General features: G+C 45.6%; 1 protein-coding gene across 7 annotated transcripts in view; it reads left to right on the top strand.

Annotated features, from left to right (window-relative positions):
• RALYL (RALY RNA binding protein like) overlaps positions 1 to 20,306 on the top strand; it is a 560,777-nt gene extending 540,471 nt beyond the window's left edge. For all 7 annotated transcript variants that reach the window (XM_070392021.1, XM_070392019.1, XM_070392020.1 and 4 more), the window contains one exon: positions 19,338 to 20,306. In XM_070392021.1, coding sequence (XP_070248122.1) covers positions 19,338 to 19,355 — 18 coding nt within the window. In that variant the 3' untranslated portion in view covers positions 19,356 to 20,306. The remainder of the gene's footprint in view (positions 1 to 19,337) is intronic.
• The last annotated feature ends 350 nt before the right edge of the window (positions 20,307 to 20,656 follow it).

Raw genomic sequence — 20,656 nt, 5'->3', positions numbered from 1 at the left:
GTGCAGCCTAACCAAGAGTCCAGAGATGTTTTCCGGTGTAGCCAGGGTTGAGAGCCCTGGACACAGAGCTCATGGTCCATGAGGAAGAAGGACAAGTGGAAACTTCACCAAAAAAGAAGTGATCACAGGGAACCCACTCAGAATCATTTGTCTTCAGGAAAATACAAATTTAACCACAATAATGTAACACTGTACATGGCCCAGAATGGCCAAAACTGACAGGGTAAAGTATTGGCAAAGATGTGGAATGCTGAAACTCTCCAACGCGATTGGTGGGCAGATACAATAGTGCAACCATTTAGAACTGTCCAGCAATTTTTAATAAACATAACGAGCCAGCGTTTACACTCCTGAGCCTCCAACAGAAATGAAAGTGTGTGTCTAGAAGGTCCTTGGAGAAGAATGCCTTAGCAGCTCTACTCACAATATCCAAAACGCCACACAACCCACTAGTAGAAAATGGGTTTGCAGAGAGGGGCTGTGTCCATCAAAGAACACTACTGGTCAATAGAGGGAACTGCTACTGAGCCAGGTGACAGTGTGGACAGATCTGAGAAACAAGAAGCCTCGTGCAAGAGGACACTCTGTGTCATTGCATCTGGAGGTGAGGGCTGGGGGCGGGGATTAGTCTTTCTGGGGTGTCATCCCGTTTCTCATCCTAAGGAACATCCGCTTTGATTTCAACACTCAGCCCTAATGGCACACCCTTCTAGAAACCTCTCTGGTATCCTCACAACTCACACAAACCCCTGGCAGCATACTCACCTCCTTGCTGCTACTGCTTTATAAAAATGTCTATCTCACAAGAACCATATGGTTTTATACCTAAGTGGGATATAAAACAGAAAGCAATAAACACACAAACTCATAGACACATGACAGAATGGTGGTTACCAGAGGGGAAGAGAGGAGAGGGGAGAGTGAAGAGGGCAAAGGGGTCAAATATAAAAGAAAGACACTGACTTTGGGTGGTGAGCACAAGGCCACCTACAGACGATGTATCGTAGAATTGTGCACTTGAAAACAAGGCTTCTCTCTTCAGCCAGACTAAGAGCCTTGCAGGCCGAAGGCCTCTTGGTTTAGGATCCCTCATGCAGAGCACAGTGCCCAGCATAAGGTCAGGCCTGTGGGGATGGAGAGATGCTGATTGCTGGTGGTCCTTGATAGACTATATTACACTGTATGTACATGCTCTCCCTTCTATCTTGAATACCTTCTCCACTCATCATTTTGTCTGATCGGTCGACACATCCGTGTCCTCGATACCATGTCACTGTCATGAATTCATCTTTGAACAAGGCCCAGGCCTGCCCTGGACACTTTGGATCTGCGTCTCTCTTTAGAGCACACTCTGTATACATTTCATCATGCTTAACTTGCTCTATTGTAATTAGTGACATCACTCTTTCCTGGCTCACTGATTTTTTAATTCCTCGGGGCTTATTTTAGTTGGTATTTTTCCTTAATGTGGTACTTACACATGTTAATGAATATTTGTTAAAGAGAGAAAAATGTCTTCTGCTTAACTCAGACTATGAGCCCCATCTTCATTTTTAAGCACATTTTATTGTGTATGGTAATCAGATCTGTTCTGAATATTGCTTTTGTGTGCATGCCTTCTGTAACAGAGGATTATTACACAGCAGAGAGGAAAGACCTATCATTATAACTTCTTTGCCAGGTCACCGGGGCAGCAGCCTGCATCCTGGGGGCACTGAGGAGGAACTTAAGAGGCTTAAACCAGCACATCAAAGGCCACACAGCAGGACTGACTCTGTCCAGTGGCTGCTCCGTGGTTCCACATTGTTACCTCCCAGAAGTGATAAAAATGCAAATTGGAAGCAACCTGAATTTAGTTAGGAAAGCTAGAACACCAAGTTATAAAACAAACCAGAAAATAAGCCTCTATCCCATTCTGAGCTGTAATTTTTAAGCCCAAACAGTACACAGAAAGCTGAAAATCACAAGAAAATAAATGTATTTTCATAAGAAAATAAATGTAAGAAAACTCAGAACAGAGTAAGCCTGAACAAGGAAGGCAGAGCTGTGATCCCAGCTGCAGCTGGTGCTGCAACCTTTGCATCAGGGTTCAGGATCTGAAGGGGGGGCTGATGCACAAATGAAAGTGCTATACAAGAAATATGAATTTAGAAGGCATTGAGGCCAGGTGGAGCCTCTTTCTTGAAGAGACACACCCAAGACTGTGTCCTGTCTGCTTCTTATTAAGTTTTAGATACACATCTTGCCCTCTAGCAATGCATACAGACATATCAAAGGTAAAGTCTGATAAACAGTAAAAGGATTATCAGGTTATGGAATTGCCTTGAGCCACCACTATCTGAACACGAACAATCAATGCTTAGCAGCAGTCCTGCTAATGCCCAAGGTCCATCGGCCTTCAGCATTCCATGGTGCACTCTCATCACAGTATTGGCAAGTGGTGGCTTCCCGCAGCTGGGAGGGCAATGTGGTCCTTGAGAAATGGGCTCAAACTCAGGGCTTTTGAAATGTTAAAAGTATTGTGGTTGATGTGCAATTTCCAAACTGCCTCTAATAATGTTAACAGGTAGGTAAAAACTTTAGAGTATAAATCCAAACAAAATATTTCCACCATACCAAAGTTTCTACAAGGGAGAAACAAAAGAGGAAGATAATAGAAAGGTCCTGAAGTCCTTTGCAAATGAGAGACAGTCCAAACATAAGCCTTAAATATACAAAAAGAAGAAAAAAGTAAAAAGAGCTACTTTTCTAGAAATGCTAGAAGAAAATAGAGCAATCTGAAGTATCAATGCTGTCCGATTTCAAAAGACTAGTTATGAAAGCTTTTGGAGAAAATAAAGCAATTTGGCCAACAAAAAGACACTTTTCTACAAACATAGAATAGAATTACAATTTTTTGAGTAAACATTCACAGATATACAAGCATGTAAGGTAGCACCAAAGTGACTACAATGTTAATGTCAAAGAGAAATTGGACTGGGTGGAGTTAAACAGGCAGGAAGACTAGTCAAGATTGGCAGTAGGGACCAAGACTTGCAATGGAGGAACAATATTGAACTCAACTCCATTGAAACAAAAGACAGCCAAGTTTTTAAGCAGTGAGCTGGTGGAAAAGGACTGGAAGAAGTTGGAGGGGAGGCAGGTCACTGAGATTAGGCTATCTATGTTTGCTAATTGTCACTTATCTAAATTGGCTTCCACTCTCCCAAAGAGTAGGAGATAGGGAGCACTATCTTCCTTTTTAATTAAGTTCATTGGGGTGACATCTATATGTATAAAAGCCCAGCAACTGAATGGCAGAATAAACAGAACAACTGGTTGACCAGTTGCTGTGACACACACTGACCACCAGGGCGCAGATGTTCAATGCAGAAGCTTCCCCCTGGTGGTCAGTGTGCTCCCACATTGGGAGCACTGCTCAGCTGACCAGGATGAGCGGCGCTCCAACAGCGGGCCAATCCCTGTAGGCCACGCCCCTCGCCAGTGCACGAATCTGTGCACCAGGCCTCTAGTTGGTTAACAAGATTATATAGGTTTCTAGTGTACAATTCTATGACACATCATTTGTATGCCCACCACCCAAAGTCAAATGTTCTTCTGTTGCCATGTGTTTGACCCCCTTTACCCTTTACTACCTCCTACCTCCTTCCCTCTGGTAGCCACCATGCAGTTGTCTATGTCTTTGACTTATTACACTTAGCAAGATATTCTCAAGGTCCATCCATGCCATCACACATGGCAATATTTCATTTTTTATGTCTTAGTAGTATTCCATGGTATACATGGTAGGGCAGAAGTCAGTTTACAATTGTATGTATAAAAAATAATACAATAATCTACACTAATAAAAGAGAAACATGGTAATTGGCGTACGACCGCTACCCTTCCCATTGGCTAATTAGCGTATCCTTATGCAAATTAACTGTCAGCCAAGATGGTGGCCGGCAGCCATGCACTGAAGTGAGCAGGGAGGTTTGCTTCCTCCAGGGACTGCAGACTCCAACGTTCCCCCGCCTCACTTTCCGGCCTCTCAACTGCAACTCTAAGCAACTATTACTATGTTGCAAATAAGAAGCTAAACAAAACCGGCTTTCAGTCAGCCCCGGACCGCAACATTGTATCCATGTTTTCAGCAGCGAGGCCTCAGAGCTAAAGCTGGCCCAGAATAAAAAAAAAAAGAAAACAAGGAGCGGTTGGGAGCTTTTAGTCAACTGCCAGCGGGAAAATAGCCCTCAGCCCCTCAGCCAGCCTGGCCAGGCACCCCATTGGGGACCCCCACCCTGATCCAGGACACCCTTCAGGGCAAACCAGCCGGCCCCCACCCGTGCACCAGGCCTCTATCCTATATAGTAAAAGGGTAATATGCCTCCCGGCACCGGGATCAGCGGAGCAGCAAGGCTCCCGGCACCGGGATCAGCGTGACAGGGGGCAGCGCCCAAACCCCCTGATCAGCCCTGCTCTGTGCCTGATGGGGGGAGCTCCCCAATCCCCCGATCGCCCTGCGGCTCTGTGTGTGACAGTGTGCAGCGCACCAACCCCCTGATCGGCCCTGCTCTGTGTGTGACCAACCCCCCGCCCCCACGGGCCCTGCTCTGTGTGTGACAGGGTAGAAGCATAACCTCTCCATCGGCCCTGCCCTGAGTGTGACAGTGGTGGCGCCCCAACCCCCTGATCGGCCCTGTTCTGTGGGTAATAGAGGGTGGCGCCCCAACCCCCCTCCACGGGCCTTGCTCTGTGTGTGACAGGGTAGAACCATAACCTCCCCATTGGCCCTGCCCTGAGTGTGACAGGGTGCAGCGCCCCAACCCCCTGATCCACCCTGCTCTGTGTGTGACAGGGGGCGGTGCCCCAACTCCCCTATCAGCCCTACTCTGTGAGTGACAGCGGGGAGCTCCTCAACCCCCTGATGGGCCCTGCTCTGTGAGTGACAGGGGGCAGCGCCCCAACCCCCTGATTGGCCCTGCTCTGTGCGTGACAGGGGGTGGCGCCGCAACCTCCCCATTGACCCTGCCTTGAGTGTAACAGGGGCCGGTGCCCCAACTCCCCTATCGGCCCTACTCTGTGAGTGACAGCGGGGAGCTCCTCAACCCCCTGATGGACCCTGCTCTGTTAGTGACAGGGGGCAGCGCCCCAACCCCCTGATTGGCCCTGCTCTGTGCGTGACAGGGGGTGGCGCCGCAACCTCCCCATTGACCCTGCTTTGAGTGTAACAGGGGGCGGTGCCCCAACCCCCCAATCAGTCTACCCTGAGCGTGACTGAGGGTGGCATCGCAACCTCCTGATCCGCCCTGCTCTGTGCATGACGGGGGTGGCGCCCCAACTCCCCAATCAGCCCTGCTCTGAGCCTGACCAGGGGCTGCACCTAGGGATTGGGCCTGCCCTCTGCCACCCGGGAGTAGGCCTAAGCCAGCAGGTCGTTATCTCCCAAGGGGTCCCAGACTGTGAGAGGGCACAGGCTGGGCTGGGGGACCCCCCTCCCCCCGAGTGCACAAATTTTTGTGCACCGGGCCTCTAGTTAATAAATAATAATACAAGAATAAACTTTGTGTTTCCTCTACTCACAAATGTAAACCTGCTTTTGCCCACCCTGTCTATGTACTACATCTTCTTTATCCAATCATTTACTGAACGATACTTTGGTTGTTTCCATGTCTTTGCCCACAGTCAGGAAGACACTTGTCTAAGTTTTAGTCACACTGTGGAGAACTTAAGGCCATATTGGTCAGTGGGACAGAATTTCACCCATTTTTATAGCAAAGCAGAATAGTTATCCCCCAAGACAGAAAGCCGACCCTCACAATCTTCTGTATAGCTCCTGAGCCATCTCAGAGCTATGCTGTTCCATATGTCAAATTAAGAACAAATATGGACTTAGGAGACGCTTTATTCAAAGGATCCTTGCAAGGGAGGATGGGACTCTTACAACAAAGAGCCATGACCATGGGATCTGTAAGTGTCTCAAGAGGTAGACTAAAGGGGTTTTCCTTGTAAAGGGATTTTCCTTGTAACCAAAGCTGGAATGACCAGAAGTGAGGAAGTGGGATGAGTGGGTGCACTATTGGGTTGTAGACCATGTCATGCCTGACCCTAGGGCCAGCCTGTATTCCAGGAGGGGCCCTTCTGGGGGCTGCATGGGGGGCTCAGGTTGTTGGTGGGCCAAGGGCTGGAGTCCTGAGTGGGGAGAAGCTTACCCAAGTTTGGTTAACAAGCATTTTATTCTCAGTGATCAGCAGGGATCAAACAGGTCAGCTCATCATTTATGTGACCAAGAATGAGAATTTTGAGGTCTGTGTCCAGCCATATGAGTCTTATCTGAGCCATACGGGGAAGGGTAGTTCTTTGCAGTAAACCATTTCCCCAAATAAAAAGGGTGGAATGGGGTGTGGGTGGGTCTTAGCCTTCACTGTTTTCAGGACCACAGGGCAGGCAAAATTCAGCATTGCTCCCTATCAGAGAGGTCATTTGGCCCATGATCTTGGCACTATCTCTCCATACACTATAAATATTGGAGAATCAAAAGTCAGTGAAGGATTCAGATGCCCTCCGCCCCCAGGGACCCTCCGAGGAAAGGGGCAGGGGCAGTGGTCTCTCGGCCTTTTGATGTGGAGAAAAGCTGTCTCATTCATCCTTAAAAGTGCAGCTGTGCATTGAGCAATTCACTTCGAAGAAGGGTGTATGGGCTTTTTATTCAGATGGAGGAGCCTTTTAACAACTGGAGGACCTCAAGCAAATCCCGAGTCTCTGGCTCACGCCCACACCTGCTGCAGGACATCTTTGCAGGTTATTACACGAGGATAAGTAGGATCATGTTCATGATTTTATGTGATTGGCAAACTTAATCTCTCCCCTGGAGTAACGGAATTTAGTGGAAATGCCAGTTAAATGAAATTTTAATAACTTTGAAAGGAAAAAATTTAAATGATTCAGATACACCATTTATACATGTCCCTCATGAAGTTCGTTGTCTTAAAATTCCAGCATATTCTATTAGCAACGTTATCTCACACAACATTATGTAATGTTAAAAAAATGCTAGCATTTACATGATGCTTTTAAGAAGTAAAAATAGTTTGAGCAAATAATGTAAAGTACCAGAGAATTAAAGGAAAGAATTTATTTCCACAAGAAAATAATTCTGAAATATGTGAACACATGTGCTGATGGGGATGCTTAGCAAAACTCATCACATATTCTTGTAAATGTTTCCATTTTTCCCTCAGCCATTTGTGAGCAGTAATTCACCAATTTTCTAGTAGATGTGCTTCATTTGACTTTAAAAGGATCATTTTAACTAGAATTACCTCTGGTTTATGGGGAAACGTAAAGACTCTACAAATTGCATTGGGCAAAAGGGCATTCTTTAAAATGGCACTGTAACCATGGAAATATCATTGGAATCATAAACTTTTAGCCACACTTTGTCTACATTCCCGTGCTGGCCCAGTGCTGTGTTTGTGCACAGGGGCTGGTTCTGTGCCTATTCCATTAAATTCTCTGGTGCTTCCCACTGTTCACTGGTTTTAAATGGACAGCCGTGTGTCAGTGAGAACTCCAAACACAGAGGCCAGGTGAGCGTGGTCCCACATCAGGTTAACCGGGTGGAAATCCTGTCTTCTGCCTTTTCTGCCTGACTTTGTGTTCAAAGAAAGCTCATAGATGTCATCTCCTTCATCCTATTAAGTCGGATTGGGTCCCTAACACAACCGTGATATTTTCCTTGAAATTTCTGGCACAAACATTATATGAATACTAAATTTATTTTTAAATTATCATCATTTTAAAATTGTTATTATTAATCATTTTTAGAGAGAATGGAAAGGAGAGGGAGAGAGGGATAGAAACATTGATGAGAAAGAAACACCAATTGGCTGGCTCCTGCACACACCTTACTGAGGATTGAGCCTTCACTCGGGCATGTGCCCTGACCAGGAATCAAACCGGCGACCTCTTGGTGCATGGGCTGACACCTAACCAACTGAGCCACACCAGCCAACCTAAATTATCATCATTTCATTCTTCTAGATCTGCATGTTAGTCATGCTTCCTCTTTCCTATAATAGTGAATTCATAAAAAGACTGGAACATTCAGTTATGTTTTCTTTATTCAGAATCTAAAATGTTGGGCACAGCAATATTCCATAAAACTATGGAAGCTGTTCCTTCAATGTATCAGGCAATCCAATTCTCTAAAGTGTTAAAGCATGTTACAATCACACAGGTCGACTTCTGACGTTGGATCTGCTGGGTGGACTAACGTTTCCAGGGAAGGGTTACTTAACCACAGACACTGGCCTCGGATTGCCTTTTCCAGAAGTCATTGAACCTAACGCCTAAGCATTTTATCTGCCAACCTACTAGCAATTTTTTTTTCAAGTTTCGGATTTTTTAAATGCTTCAAACATAGTTGATCCTTTACCAACTGTGGTATATGTGTAGGAATTTACTGATTATTTTTCTTGCTACTTTTAAAAATATTGAACATGATGAATTTTAAAAACTCTTCAGCATTGCCGTAACCGGTTTGGCTCAGTGGATAGATCATCAGCCTGCGGACTGAAGGGTCCCAGGTTCGATTCCAGTCAAGGGCATGTACCTTGGTTGTGGGCACATCCCCAGGAGGAGGTGTGCAGGAGGCAGCTGATCAATGTTTCTCTCTCATCGATGTTTCTAACTATCTCTCTCCCTTCCTCTCTGTAAAAAAATCAATAAAATATATTTTTTTAAAAACTCGTCAGCATTAAAAGGAGAGATATAAGGCTATCTTGACTTGGTAAGTACCCATGGATGAAGTCTGTCCTCCCAGCCGAGTCCCAGGCGGCAGCGCAGCTGGGAGCCAGGTCGTACCTCTCACGCTGCGGGGACTCTATTCATGGGTGACAAGCGATGGGAAAGGTGGGAACGTTTCATTAAATCAGAAATGGGAAGGAAGGGAAAGTGGCTGCTCTGTTTCCATTTTATCCATAGCTTCACAGGAGCACAGTGGGAAGGAGAATCAGTCTAAATGGTGCTGCCTTTTTACCATTCTTGCCCCATATTCTGGAAGTTAATTCCTTAAAAACAAACAAGCAAGTAAACAAAAACCATTCGCGTGGGATGGCACAACGTTTTTGTCCGGGCAGTGTTTCAGCTGCAAAGAGGCTTCTGAATGCGCCCTCCTGCTCTGTGCACCTTGGCCTTCCAAGCAGCCAGGGCCTGAGCCTGCACTCGCTCCCTCCGCTCCCCTCAGGCCTGCAGACCGGGCCCCAGCAGGGCCTCAGACCTGCCTTCAGGAACCTTGGCGTCTTTCCAGAGGCTCTGCCTGTGGGGGAACCACTAGCTCCCAGGCCTTTCTTTCTTTCTTTCTTTCTTTCTTTCTTTCTTTCTTTCTTTCTTTCTTTCTTTCAATACTTTTTTTAAATTGATTTCAGAGAGAAAGGCAGAGGGAGGGAGAGATAGAAACATCAATGATGAGAGAATCACCTCCTGCTCGAGCCCACAACCCGGGCATGTGCCCTTGACTGGAATCAACCCGGGAGCCTTCAGTCCCTGGGCTGAAGCTCTGTCCACTGAGCCAGACCCGCTGGGCAGCTCCCAGGCTTCCCCGGGCTCTGCGCTGGGAGAACCTAGGTCCCAGGCAGCCTCTGGAAAGCTGGTAAGGATTCTCGTCACCGGGGCTGGATACCCTAGTGGGTCGCCTTCGCATGCCTGGCGTTTTCCTCTGCCCATTCAGGATGACACTTGCACAAGGACCCTAACCTTTCCAGAAGCCCACTCAGCCGGCCTGCGGCCAGCGGGCCTGTCTGCTCAGAGTAAGACGCTCCCTGCCCTTCAAGTGGGTGAATTGCAGGAGTTGTAGAATCGCTTTGGGCCTTCCCGTCTCCAAAACGTGCGGAAAGGACTTGTCTTTAAAAAGGCAGAAGGCAGAGAAAGTAGGACCACATATCACACACAGAGAGCAGACTTTGCTTTAACTTGAAGAGAAGACTAAAAAGGGGTGGAGACAAGACTTATCCCACCACCTTCCAGGGGTAATGCCGATTTTTTAACATGCATTATTTCACTTATTTGTTTACATGCCTTTGGGAGCAGGTACTTTACAAATAACTGACCTTAGAAAGGTTATGTGTGCCCCAGCTCATGCTGCTGCTAACAAGCAAAATCAAGAGTCCACAGGCTGACGGGATTCCAGGACCCTACAAAGTTTAATGTGTTAATGTTTACAAATGTTATTATAATGTGCACTGTGCCCGTGTGATTTTTGCCATATCTACACATCTCTGGTAGTGTTATGCCCAGATTTCAGGATCCCCAAGAAACCACACCAGGGAGCCAGCCATGTCTGATGCAAAAGCATGAGTCTTTATTCAAGCCTGGGCTTGGCTACCCTACTCTCCTTACTGACGCAGCAGCAAGTGGCAGAGAGAGAGCTAGCCCTGTGGGCAGAGGGGTTTTATAGGGGGTTGGAGTAAGGGGAGGAGAAAGGACTGTGGGCCCTGCCGATTGGCCAGGTGCAAGTCGGTGTCTTGTTACACAGGATGTGGTCATATCTATGGTGGGCACTTCCCTTGATTGTCATTGGTTAGTTTAAAGAAGTTCTGGGTGTGGCTAGCAGAGGCTTGGGCTTTGGGGAAGAAGCCTTGCCGAGCACACGGCTGCCCAAAAATGGAGGATCCAGGGTAAGATGGAGGGCGTAGCCCTCGCCCTTTCAGTAGTACTTTTAACATAACTTTTTATTTTTATTTATTTATTTAATTTATTTTTTTGTTTATTTATTTTTTAATAAATCTTTATTGTTCAGATTATTACAGTTGTTCCTGTTTTTCCTCCCATAGCTCCCCTCCACCCAGTTCCCACCCCACCCCATGCCCTTATTCCCCCACACACACTGTCTTCATCCATAGGTGGAAGATTTTTGTCCAATCTCTTCCTGCACCTCCCACATCCCCTTCTGCCCGAGAATTGTGAATCCACTCCCTTTCTATGCCCCTGATTCTATTATATTCACCAGTTTATTCTGTTTATCAGATTTTTTATTCACTTGATTTTTAGGTTCACTTTTTGATAGATATGTATCTGTTTCACTTTGTTGTTCATAATTTTTATCTTTACCTTTTTCTTCTTCTTCCTCTACTTAAAGAATACCTTTCAGCATTTCATATAATACTGGTTTGGTGGTGATGAACTCCTTTAGCTTTTGCTTATCTGTAAAGCTCTTTATCTGATCTTCAATTCTAAATGATAGCTTTGTTGGGTAGAGTAATCTTGGTTGTAGGTTCTTGCTATTCATCACTTTGAATATTTCTTTCTACTCCCTTCTGGCCTGCATAGTTTCTGTTGAGAAATTAGCTGACAGTCGTATGGGTACTCCCTTGTAGGTAACTGTTTTTCTCTTGCTGCTTTTAAGATTCTCTCTTTGTCTTTTGCTCTTGGCATTTTAATTATTATGAGTCTTGGTGTGGTCCTCTTTAGATTCCTCTTTAGATTCCTCTTGTTTAGGGTTCTCTGCGCTTCCTGGACTCATAAATCTATTTCTTTCACCAGGTAGGGGAAGTTTTCTGTCATTATTTCTTCAAATAGGTTTTCAATATCTTGCTCTCTCTCTTCTTCTGGCACCCCTGTAATTCGGATGTTGGTGTGCTTGAAGTTGTCCCAGAGGCTCCTTACACTATCTTCATATTGATGGATTCTTTTTTCTTCTTGCTTTTTGGGTGGGTGTTTTTTGCTTCTTCATATTTCAAATCTTTGACTTGATTCTTGGGATCCTCTAGTCTGCTGTTGGATCTCTGTATATTATTATTTTTTTATTTCAGTCAGTGTATGCTTAATTTCTGACTGGTCCTTTTTCATATCCTTGAGGGTCTCATTAAATTTCTCAGAGGTTTCTAGAAGATTCTTGAGTAACCTTCTAACAGTAGTTTTGAACTCTATATCTAGTAGTTTGCTTTCCTCCATTTCTTTCATTTGTGACATGTTTCTTTGTCTCCACATTTTGACTGCTTCCCTGTGTTAATAGAATGGCTTTGTGTGCTAGGTGTCCTATAGGGCCCAGTGGCTCAGCCTCCCTAATTACTTGACACTCTTGGTGCACCCCCTTGTGGGCTTTGTGCACAGTCTTGTAGTTAAGCCTTGATTGCTGTTGGTATCACTGGGAGGAATTGACCTCCGGGCCAATTGGCTGCGAGGACCAGCTGTGTCTACAATGGGAGAGCTGCTGTGCTGGAGCCACCCTTATGTGGCAGGACTTGCTTCAGTGGGGCTTTGGTGCTCACTGAGTCTGCCCCTTGAGTGTGTCACTTATAGATGTAAAGAGTTGTAATCTGGTATGGTCTGACACTGATCACTGGGTACACTGGCTCTTGGATCTCAAAGGAGGTGCAAAGTCAGCCACTGCATGAGGCCACCCAGCAGGAGAGAGATCTGCAGTTTCCTCCTCTTTGTTTGGGGTTTGGAAGTGCCCAGATGAGGCCCAGCTGTGAAGCAATGCAGGCTGCTGCTGCCGAACCTTGGGCCTTCTTTTGGAAGCTTTGGAGCTCTCTGACTCAGCTACAGTTTGTTAGGTTAGGCTGCAAAAGGACAGGCCATTCACATGCAAAAGCCGCTGTGCACAGCTTGGGTGGGGTTGTAAATTGGGTGGGGTGGGGTCTCAGGAATCACCAGGGTGGAGTAAACAGCAATGGCTGCCAGTCAGCCCCACACCAGGTAGGTTACCACATCTCTGCATCTCCACGTCCTGCACCCCCATGCAGGAACAATGACCGCTGCGAGCACCTCTGAGATAAAGCCGCCCTCGTATTCCTGTCCCGATGCCAGACAGTCCAGTTTCTCCCTGTACGAGTCTGGGTCCCCAGAATCTCACCTGGAACTGGAGTTCAGAGCAACCGGGAGCTTGTATCTCCCTTCCAATTGAAAAAAACAACAACAGTGCACCCAGTTGTCAGCCCATTTTGCGCTTGCCTCCACACCTTCGCACCTCCTACCAGTCTCAATGTGATTTTTTCTTTCCTTCCAGTTGCAGAACTTCCACTCAGCCAGACTTCCCGTGGTTCTGGATGATATCTGTTCTGTGTTTTAGTTGTTTTGATGTGGTGGTGAGAGGCAGCAAGTACAGGTGTTCACCTATGCCACCATCTTGGTTCTTTCTTAACTTCCATTTTTAAATTAAACTGATTTTTTTTTTACTTAAATGTATCTTTAGAACTAAACTGTAGTTTGTCCCAATAAATGAAAAAAACAAGTATTCCTTTACATAAGTAGGCGGTATAGTTAAAATAAATATAATGAAAAGAAAAACTTTTTAAAAAATTCAGCTTGGTAGTTTCATATAACAAAAACAAAGCACACACAAAAAACACTGTTTCTGCCTCTCTCTCTCTCTCACACACACACACACACACACACACACCCCTTTTTAAAAAAGACAATACCTGACCCCTGGCCAGTGTGCACTGAAAGGTTTCAGATTGGATTCCTGGGTTGCAGGCTTAATCCCCAGTGGTGGGGGGGGGGGGGGGGGGGCGTACTGGAGGCAGCCGATCAGTGTTCCACTCTTGAAGAGATGTTTCCCTCTCTCTTCTCCTCTTCCTTCCTCTCTCTCTAAAATAATTTTATTAAGGCTCTGTGCATAGCTATAAGCAAATACTCACCACCACCACATCAAAACAACTAAAAGACAGAACAGATATCATCCAGAACCACGGGAAGTCTGGCTGAGTGGAAGTTCTGCAACTGGAAGGAAAGAAAAAATCACATTGAGACTGGTAGGAGGTGCGAAGGTGTGGAGGCAAGCGCAAAATGGGCTGACAACTGGGTGCACTGTTGTTGTTTTTTTCAATTGGAAGGGAGATACAAGCTCCCGATTGCTCTGAACTCCAGTTCCGAGTGAGATTCTGGGGACCCAGACTCGTACAGGGAGAAACTGGACTGTCTGGCATCGGGACAGGAATACGAGGGCGGCTTTATCTCAGAGGTGCTCGCAGCGGTCATTGTTCCTGCATGGGGGTGCAGGACGTGGAGATACAGAGATGTGGTAATTGTCTTTGTGCCCCAATGCTAATTCCCTGTGCTCTTCCACTTGTCTATATCCTTAGCAGCAAAATAGAATCTCCAACAAAGTGTCCTCCGGGCCTCTCACCCACACTCCACACGGTCCCCAACCCCTGATGCACATGCGTCCCCAGGCGGCTTTCCCAGAACCTCTGGTTCCCACCAGGGCCCAGGATCTCAGAGGCAGCCGCCTTCCTGCAGACCCGCATCTACTCTGTGATGTCTTACTCCAAGTCAAGTATTTCTTTCTAACCTGGTCTTTGAGTCAGGGCCGCAGAGTGGGCTCTGGACAGGGTTCATGTCAGCACTTCAGCAAGGCCCCGCAAGGGGCGCTCTTCTGGGGCCCGAGGCTCTCGCCATGACAATGAGGGTGTGAAAGGCTATAGAAAAAAATGTAGTTTCAGAAGGACGGTGTCCATGTGAGATGTAGCTCGGTTTTGTGCCCGGCGGCACTGCACAGGGTTTCTACAAGCCCCACCAGATGTGGCTAAAACGGCCAAAACCAGGCAGACATGCGTTTCAGAACGTTTTGTTCAGGCCATAATGTGTGACTTACTAGAGGAGTTTGTATAAAGGAAACAGCTCTTCAAATACAACATTGTCTTCTGATTTGGGGACAGATTTGTTATAGAAATCCAGGAGAAAACTCAGTTTATGTTAAATTATGTCACAATGCATTGAATTAAAATGCTCCTATTTATGGTGACCCATTCAAGGGTGATCCTGAAACTGATACATTTCTATTTTCTCTTAACATAGACAAAGGAAAACATGGGTCAGTGAGCTGATATCCAAAACATTTCTTTTCTTAATTGAATTTCTTGGAGTGACATTGGTCAATAAAACCATACAGGTTTCAAGTGTACAACTCATGAACCAATCGCCTGCATGATGCATCGGGCTCAGCACCCAAAGCCAAGTCTCCTTCCACCACCACTGATGCCCCTTTGCATTCCTCCGCCTCCCTCACCCCTTCCCTCTGGCCATCACCATACTGCTGTCTGTGTCTGTGTTTGTTATTTGCTTAAGCCCTTCACCTTTTTCACACAGCCCCCCAAAGCCCTCCCCTCTAATAGCTGTCAGTCTGTTCCATGTACCCATGCCTCGGTTTCTGTTTTGTTTGTTCATTTATTTTGTTCTCTAGATTTCATCTAAAAGTGAAATCATATGGTACTTGTCCTTCTCTGCCTGACTTATTTTTCTTAGCATAATGCTCTCCAGGTCCATTTATGCTGTAGCAAAGGGTAAGAGTTCCTTCTTTTTTACAGCCTAGAAATATTCCATTGTGCAAATTTACCACCACTTTATTATCCACTCATCTACTGATGGGCACCTGGGCTGCTTCCAAATCTTGGCTACCTATATATAAAAAAACCTAAGAGACCAGCCGACCGGCCCATGGCCGACTGGCCATTAGCTATGATGCACAATGACCACCAGGGGGAAGACACTCAACACAGGAGCTGCTAAGCAACAGCAACTTTGCAGGGAATCAGACCTAAGCCACCAGGCGGACATCCCCCAAGGGGTCCCAGACTGTGAGAGGGTGTAGGCTGGGCTGAGGGAGCCCCCCGCCCCAGTGCAAGAATTTTGTGCACCAGGCCTCTAGTTTTAAATAAAATTATGTAACCCACTTTAGATAATTTTGCTCTAAAGTTAATTTTGTTTCTTAATCAAATGCATTTTTACAACATAAAAAGTCCTTTTTGATGGACGTTTTCAAGAAGATTTTAATTAACATGGTTTGAATTAGCTCAAGATAGAACTTTACAAAATCCAGGCAGCTCTGTTTCAAATCCAGGGAAGGCAGTTGATGGGTCCTGTGCAAGTCGTCACACATTCTCAGTAACTCTACGCCTTTCCTCCTGTGCATCACCGAGCACCTGTGTACCTGCACATCCCAGGTGAGCTCACCTGTGCTAGTTTCTGCTAGGCCCAGTCTGCCTCCCTACTGTCCTCTTTCCCAAACTGGCAGAGAGGAACAGTAGGGAAAGCATGGGTCTTACATAGAGCAGCTGGGGTTGGGTTCAGTCATGACACTCTCTGATCCAAGAATTGATGAATAATATGAGGATGACTTTTGCCCAACCACCTGCTTCATGTGTTTATAATGAAGAACAATGAGCATATACATGTCAAGTTTTTTCTAAATTTCCACACACTATGCCAATGAATGCATTACTGTAAGGACTTCGGCCCATGCTCACAGTCTTAGCCCAGATTCTAAGAATAACCCAAACCTACTCCCAAGTTACAGGCATGTTCAGCAGCCTCAGTTCAGCAATCCAGATGCCTCGGTCTCTAAGACATTCTTGCTGTTTCTCTTGCCATGAGCTTACTACAATAACTGTAGGTTTGTTCTAATAACCAGGTCCTGCTTTATTCCTGGGAACATTGGAGCCCCCCCAAAAATACAAATAAATCAACACAAGGAAGTCTTATCCTTCAGAGTCCTGCTTCAGTGTTCTAACAGCAGTCCACCTCCCCTGGACTTGAGGTCTGCCTTTCTCTCTCGCGCCACCTTAGGAGCTCTGACCTGAATCCATGTCCCACAAACAAGATGCTCCCCAATTCTGCCAGGATGCCTGGCTTGTTGCCTCACTCTCTAGGTTTTGGCTCAATTTATTTACTTTAGCCACTTAGCAGTGTTTGACTTGAGGTAGCAGATTCTTTTCCAACCATATACAAACTAGAGGCCCAGTGCACAAAAATTTGTGCACTGGGGTGGGGGGCTCAGCCTGGCCTGTGCCCTCTTGCAGTCTGGGACCCCTCTGGGGATGTCCACCTGTTGGCTTAGGCCCACTCCCCAGGGGAATGTGCCTAAGCTGACAGTCAGACATCCCTCTGGCAGCCCAGGAGCCCTCGGGGGATGTCCACTTGCCTGCAGGGATCAGGCCTAAGCTGCAGTCGGACATCCTTAGCGCTGCTGAGGAGGCGGGAGAGGCTCCCGCCACCACCACTGTGCTGGCAGCTGGCAGCCTGGCTTGTGACTGAGCAGAACTCCGGCTGTGGGAGCACACTGACCATCGGGGGCATATCCCTCATTAAGTGCTTGCCCCCTGGTGGTCGGTGTGTGTTATAGTGACCAGTCATTCCTAGTCGTTCTGCTGTTAGCATCAATTTGCATATTTTATTATATAGGATGGAGCCTTGTGAGGTTGAGTTCTGTGTTCCTTGAGAGAATGAAGCCAGACCTGCACAGCTGTTATCTGGTCATGGAGGAAGATGCTTCTTCTTCTTCTTTTTTTTTATTGATTTTAGAGAGAGAAGGAAAGGTTGGGGAAGAGAGAGAGAGGCATTAATTTTTTGTTCCACTTAGCTGTATACTCATTGGTTGATTCTTGTATGTGCCCTAACTGGGGATTGAGCCCACAACCTTGACATATCAGGGAGAACTACCCAACCAGGGCAATGGTGCTGCTTTTTGGTTGGGAGGTTAGACAAGGTCTCTCCACGGTCCTAGGTCACCTGTTCACTGAGTTGCCCTCCAGAGACTCCTGTTTTCCTGCCCTTGGAGTGCCAAACGTGTTTCTTTCAGATGGACACTTTTTTCCCATTGGCTAATTTAATAAATTTCCATTATGTTCTAGTCAGATCTCAAAGACCCAGAAATCTTCGGCCTTTCTTATTGCTGTGGTTCATCTCTGCCCTAATCATTTAAGTCTTCATTTTAGAGTTAAATTCTCAGAAGATGACCTGATGGTCTTTCCAAGCGTCTGGCAGGTTATTACACTTTTGTTTTCTCCTAGTTTTCTGTCCCCTACCCCCCGTACTCTAATGGCCATCAACTCAGGAATGAAAACTCTTAAGCCACCAGGAACTACACAGTGAAGTGGTAGCCTTCATTTGTCACCATCCCAGCGAGTCACTAGGCATGGAGGTTTTGATTCCATTACAGCTTTGCTGATGTGATTCTTTTAGTCTAAAAGTAGAGCCTTGGCCGGGCAGTTGGGTAGAGCGTCGTCTTGATATGGCAGGTTTTGTTCTAGGTCTTATATCTAGGTCTTTGATCCATTTTGAGTTAATTTTTTTAAAAGGTGACGAATCACAATCTAATTTCCTTGTTTTGCATGTGGCTTTCCAATTTTCCCTGCACCATTTATTAAAGAGGTTTTCTTTTTCCATTGTATGTTTTTGCTTCTTTGTCAAAAATTATTTGCCCATTTACATGTGTGTTTACTTCTGGGCTCTCAGTGCTATTCCATTGGTCTGTGTGTCTTTTTTTATGTCAATATCATGTTGTTTTGGTGATGGTCGCTTTGTAGTCAGGGAATCTGATATCTCCCACTTTGTGTTTTTAACATTCAATGAAATGGGTATAGGAGGAAAGTACCACAACATAATAACGGCCATATATCACAAACCCTCAGCCAATATCATATCAATGGTGAAAAACTGAGAGCTTTTCCTCTAAGATCAGCAGCAATACAAGGATGCCTATTCTCATCACTTTTATTTAATATATGTAGTTCTGGAAGTTCTAGCCAGAGCAATCAGGCAAGAGAAAGAAATAAAAGGCATCCAAATTGGGAAAAAAGTAAAATTGTCCCTTTTTGCAGACAAAATGATTCTTTATATAGAAAACCTAAAGACTCCACCAAAAAAAAATAGTAGAAACAATAAACAAGTACAAGTAAAGTTTTAGGATACAAAATCAATGTACAAAAAGCCATTGTGTTTCTATATACTAACAATGAAATTTCAGAAGTAGAAATGAAGAGAACAATTCCTTTTGCAATTCCTACAAAAAGAATAAAATACCTAGGAATAAACTTAACAAAGGATGTGAAGGCCCTATACATTGAAAACTACACAACATTATTTAAAGAAATGGAAGAAGACACAAAGAAATGGAAAGATAGTCTGTGTTTATGGATTGAAAGAGTCAACATAGTTAAATGACCATATACCACCAGGACTGTGACTCAGATCAGGGCCCGAGCTGGCTTTTCACCCCGGACACAGATCTGGGAACGCTGCTCAGAGCCTCTCTCAGGGAAAGTGCCTGAGGCCCGTCCTGTCGGACAACAGAGGTCCTGAGCATCCCCATTGCTTCCCTAGACAAGAGCTCATGCTGGAAAGTAATTGCCATCTCAGGCATGAAATTCGCTGGACTTTAAAAAAGCATAGCGTGCTCTAAATGCGAACGGCCTCAGGGTTGCCTTCACAGAGCACCTGGAGACCTAGCGTCCCTAAAGACCGAGTGCTCTTTTAGCCTCCCCTCTTGGAGCCTTAGCATCTAACTCACACATGTGCGAGCTACCAGCAACGGGACACGATCGCTGTGTTTTAAAATGCTCTTTTTCTTGTCTCAGTTCCTACAGATAAAGTGATCTGAATGAATGAATGAAGCCACGAAGCAGAAAAGAGGCGTTCTGACAACCCCAGAGATGTCAGAGGAGATTCCTTACTGGAGAGCAACATCTTTGGTTCAATTTACATAAAAACCCAAATAAATAAAATGGACAGTATTGTTCAGTCTTAGAAAATCCATTTCTTCTATGTTCTGAGCTGTATAATTGTCAGATTTTTATGGTTTAGATTGTAAATGTGTGTTTCCCTTTGCTAATTATGTTTGGGTTGTTGTTGTTGTTGTTTGTCTTAAAAATCTTAAAATGTGAAGGATATTATGAATGGTAAGGGAGACACTATATACAAATGTATATTTGTAAAAGCTATTTTTATGATTAGCATGTTTCACCATTGATCATATATAAAGTCGGGTGATATTGCAATTCTATGTTTAAAGCTTATTCCCAACAATGTTATGTAAGAAAAGATACATCATATGCTAGTTTTTGTAATTTATTTTTAATTTATAGTTTAAAAGTACTTCAGATCATAAGGATAAAATACTTGAAAAGGTTATATTTCTGCCCTATATGCGCACCATTTTTACTCATAAGGAATGCAACTATTTCAGATGTGAGTCACGAGCTAAAGGTGTCGGCGTGACCTGTGGTTGAGTTCAGCATCCCCCTGCTCTCCTGGATGGGATGACCCTGCTCTCACCCAACCCACGGTCAGGGGCGGGAGAGCCCGGGGCAGGTGTCAGTGTGAGTGCAGGTGAGAATGAGGAGGGATGGTCTCGTCTTGGACCCACGCGTGTACCTGAGTGCCAGCATCGTCCATCTCCTGCGACCAGGAGCCCCCTCCCCGAGCATCACCAGTGTTCTCCGGAGCCAGCTGCCGCCTTGCGCTATGGAAATGGAAGAGCCCAACCTCACAGCCTGGGAGAGTTCAGCACATAATTTCTTAATAAATTCTGTTTCTTTTCAAACAAAGGTGGTGTGTGGCTTTCCTTTGGGGAGCTCTAAGGTGTAATATTCAGTTTGGGTTCTTAAGTCACTGGAATGCCACGAAGTCAGTGCCATAATGAGAGCAGCAGGATTTACTGACACGCAAGCCATGTGCCCCACATGCCTGTGCTCTTCGTGTGGGAACTTGGGGAGCAGGTAGATGTGCCTGGGAGAGGATGCCGATGGGGCGGGCCTCAGCCCTGCCCGGAGTCACACTCTGCTCTCTGTTTCTCCAAGGCATGCTTTCTTATCCAAATATAGAAATGTTAAGAAAGTTATTCAGGATAAGAAAGAAAACTACATTCACATAGGTAGTTATGCCCAACTCGAACTTC

This window comes from Myotis yumanensis, unplaced genomic scaffold (assembly GCF_028538775.1).
Source record: "Myotis yumanensis isolate MYYU_CA2020_CCGP unplaced genomic scaffold, mMyoYum1.0.hap1 SCAF_15, whole genome shotgun sequence".
Taxonomy (NCBI): domain Eukaryota; kingdom Metazoa; phylum Chordata; class Mammalia; order Chiroptera; family Vespertilionidae; genus Myotis; species Myotis yumanensis.
Note: the sequence above shows the minus strand (reverse complement) of the source record. Positions and strands in the feature narration are given on the sequence as shown.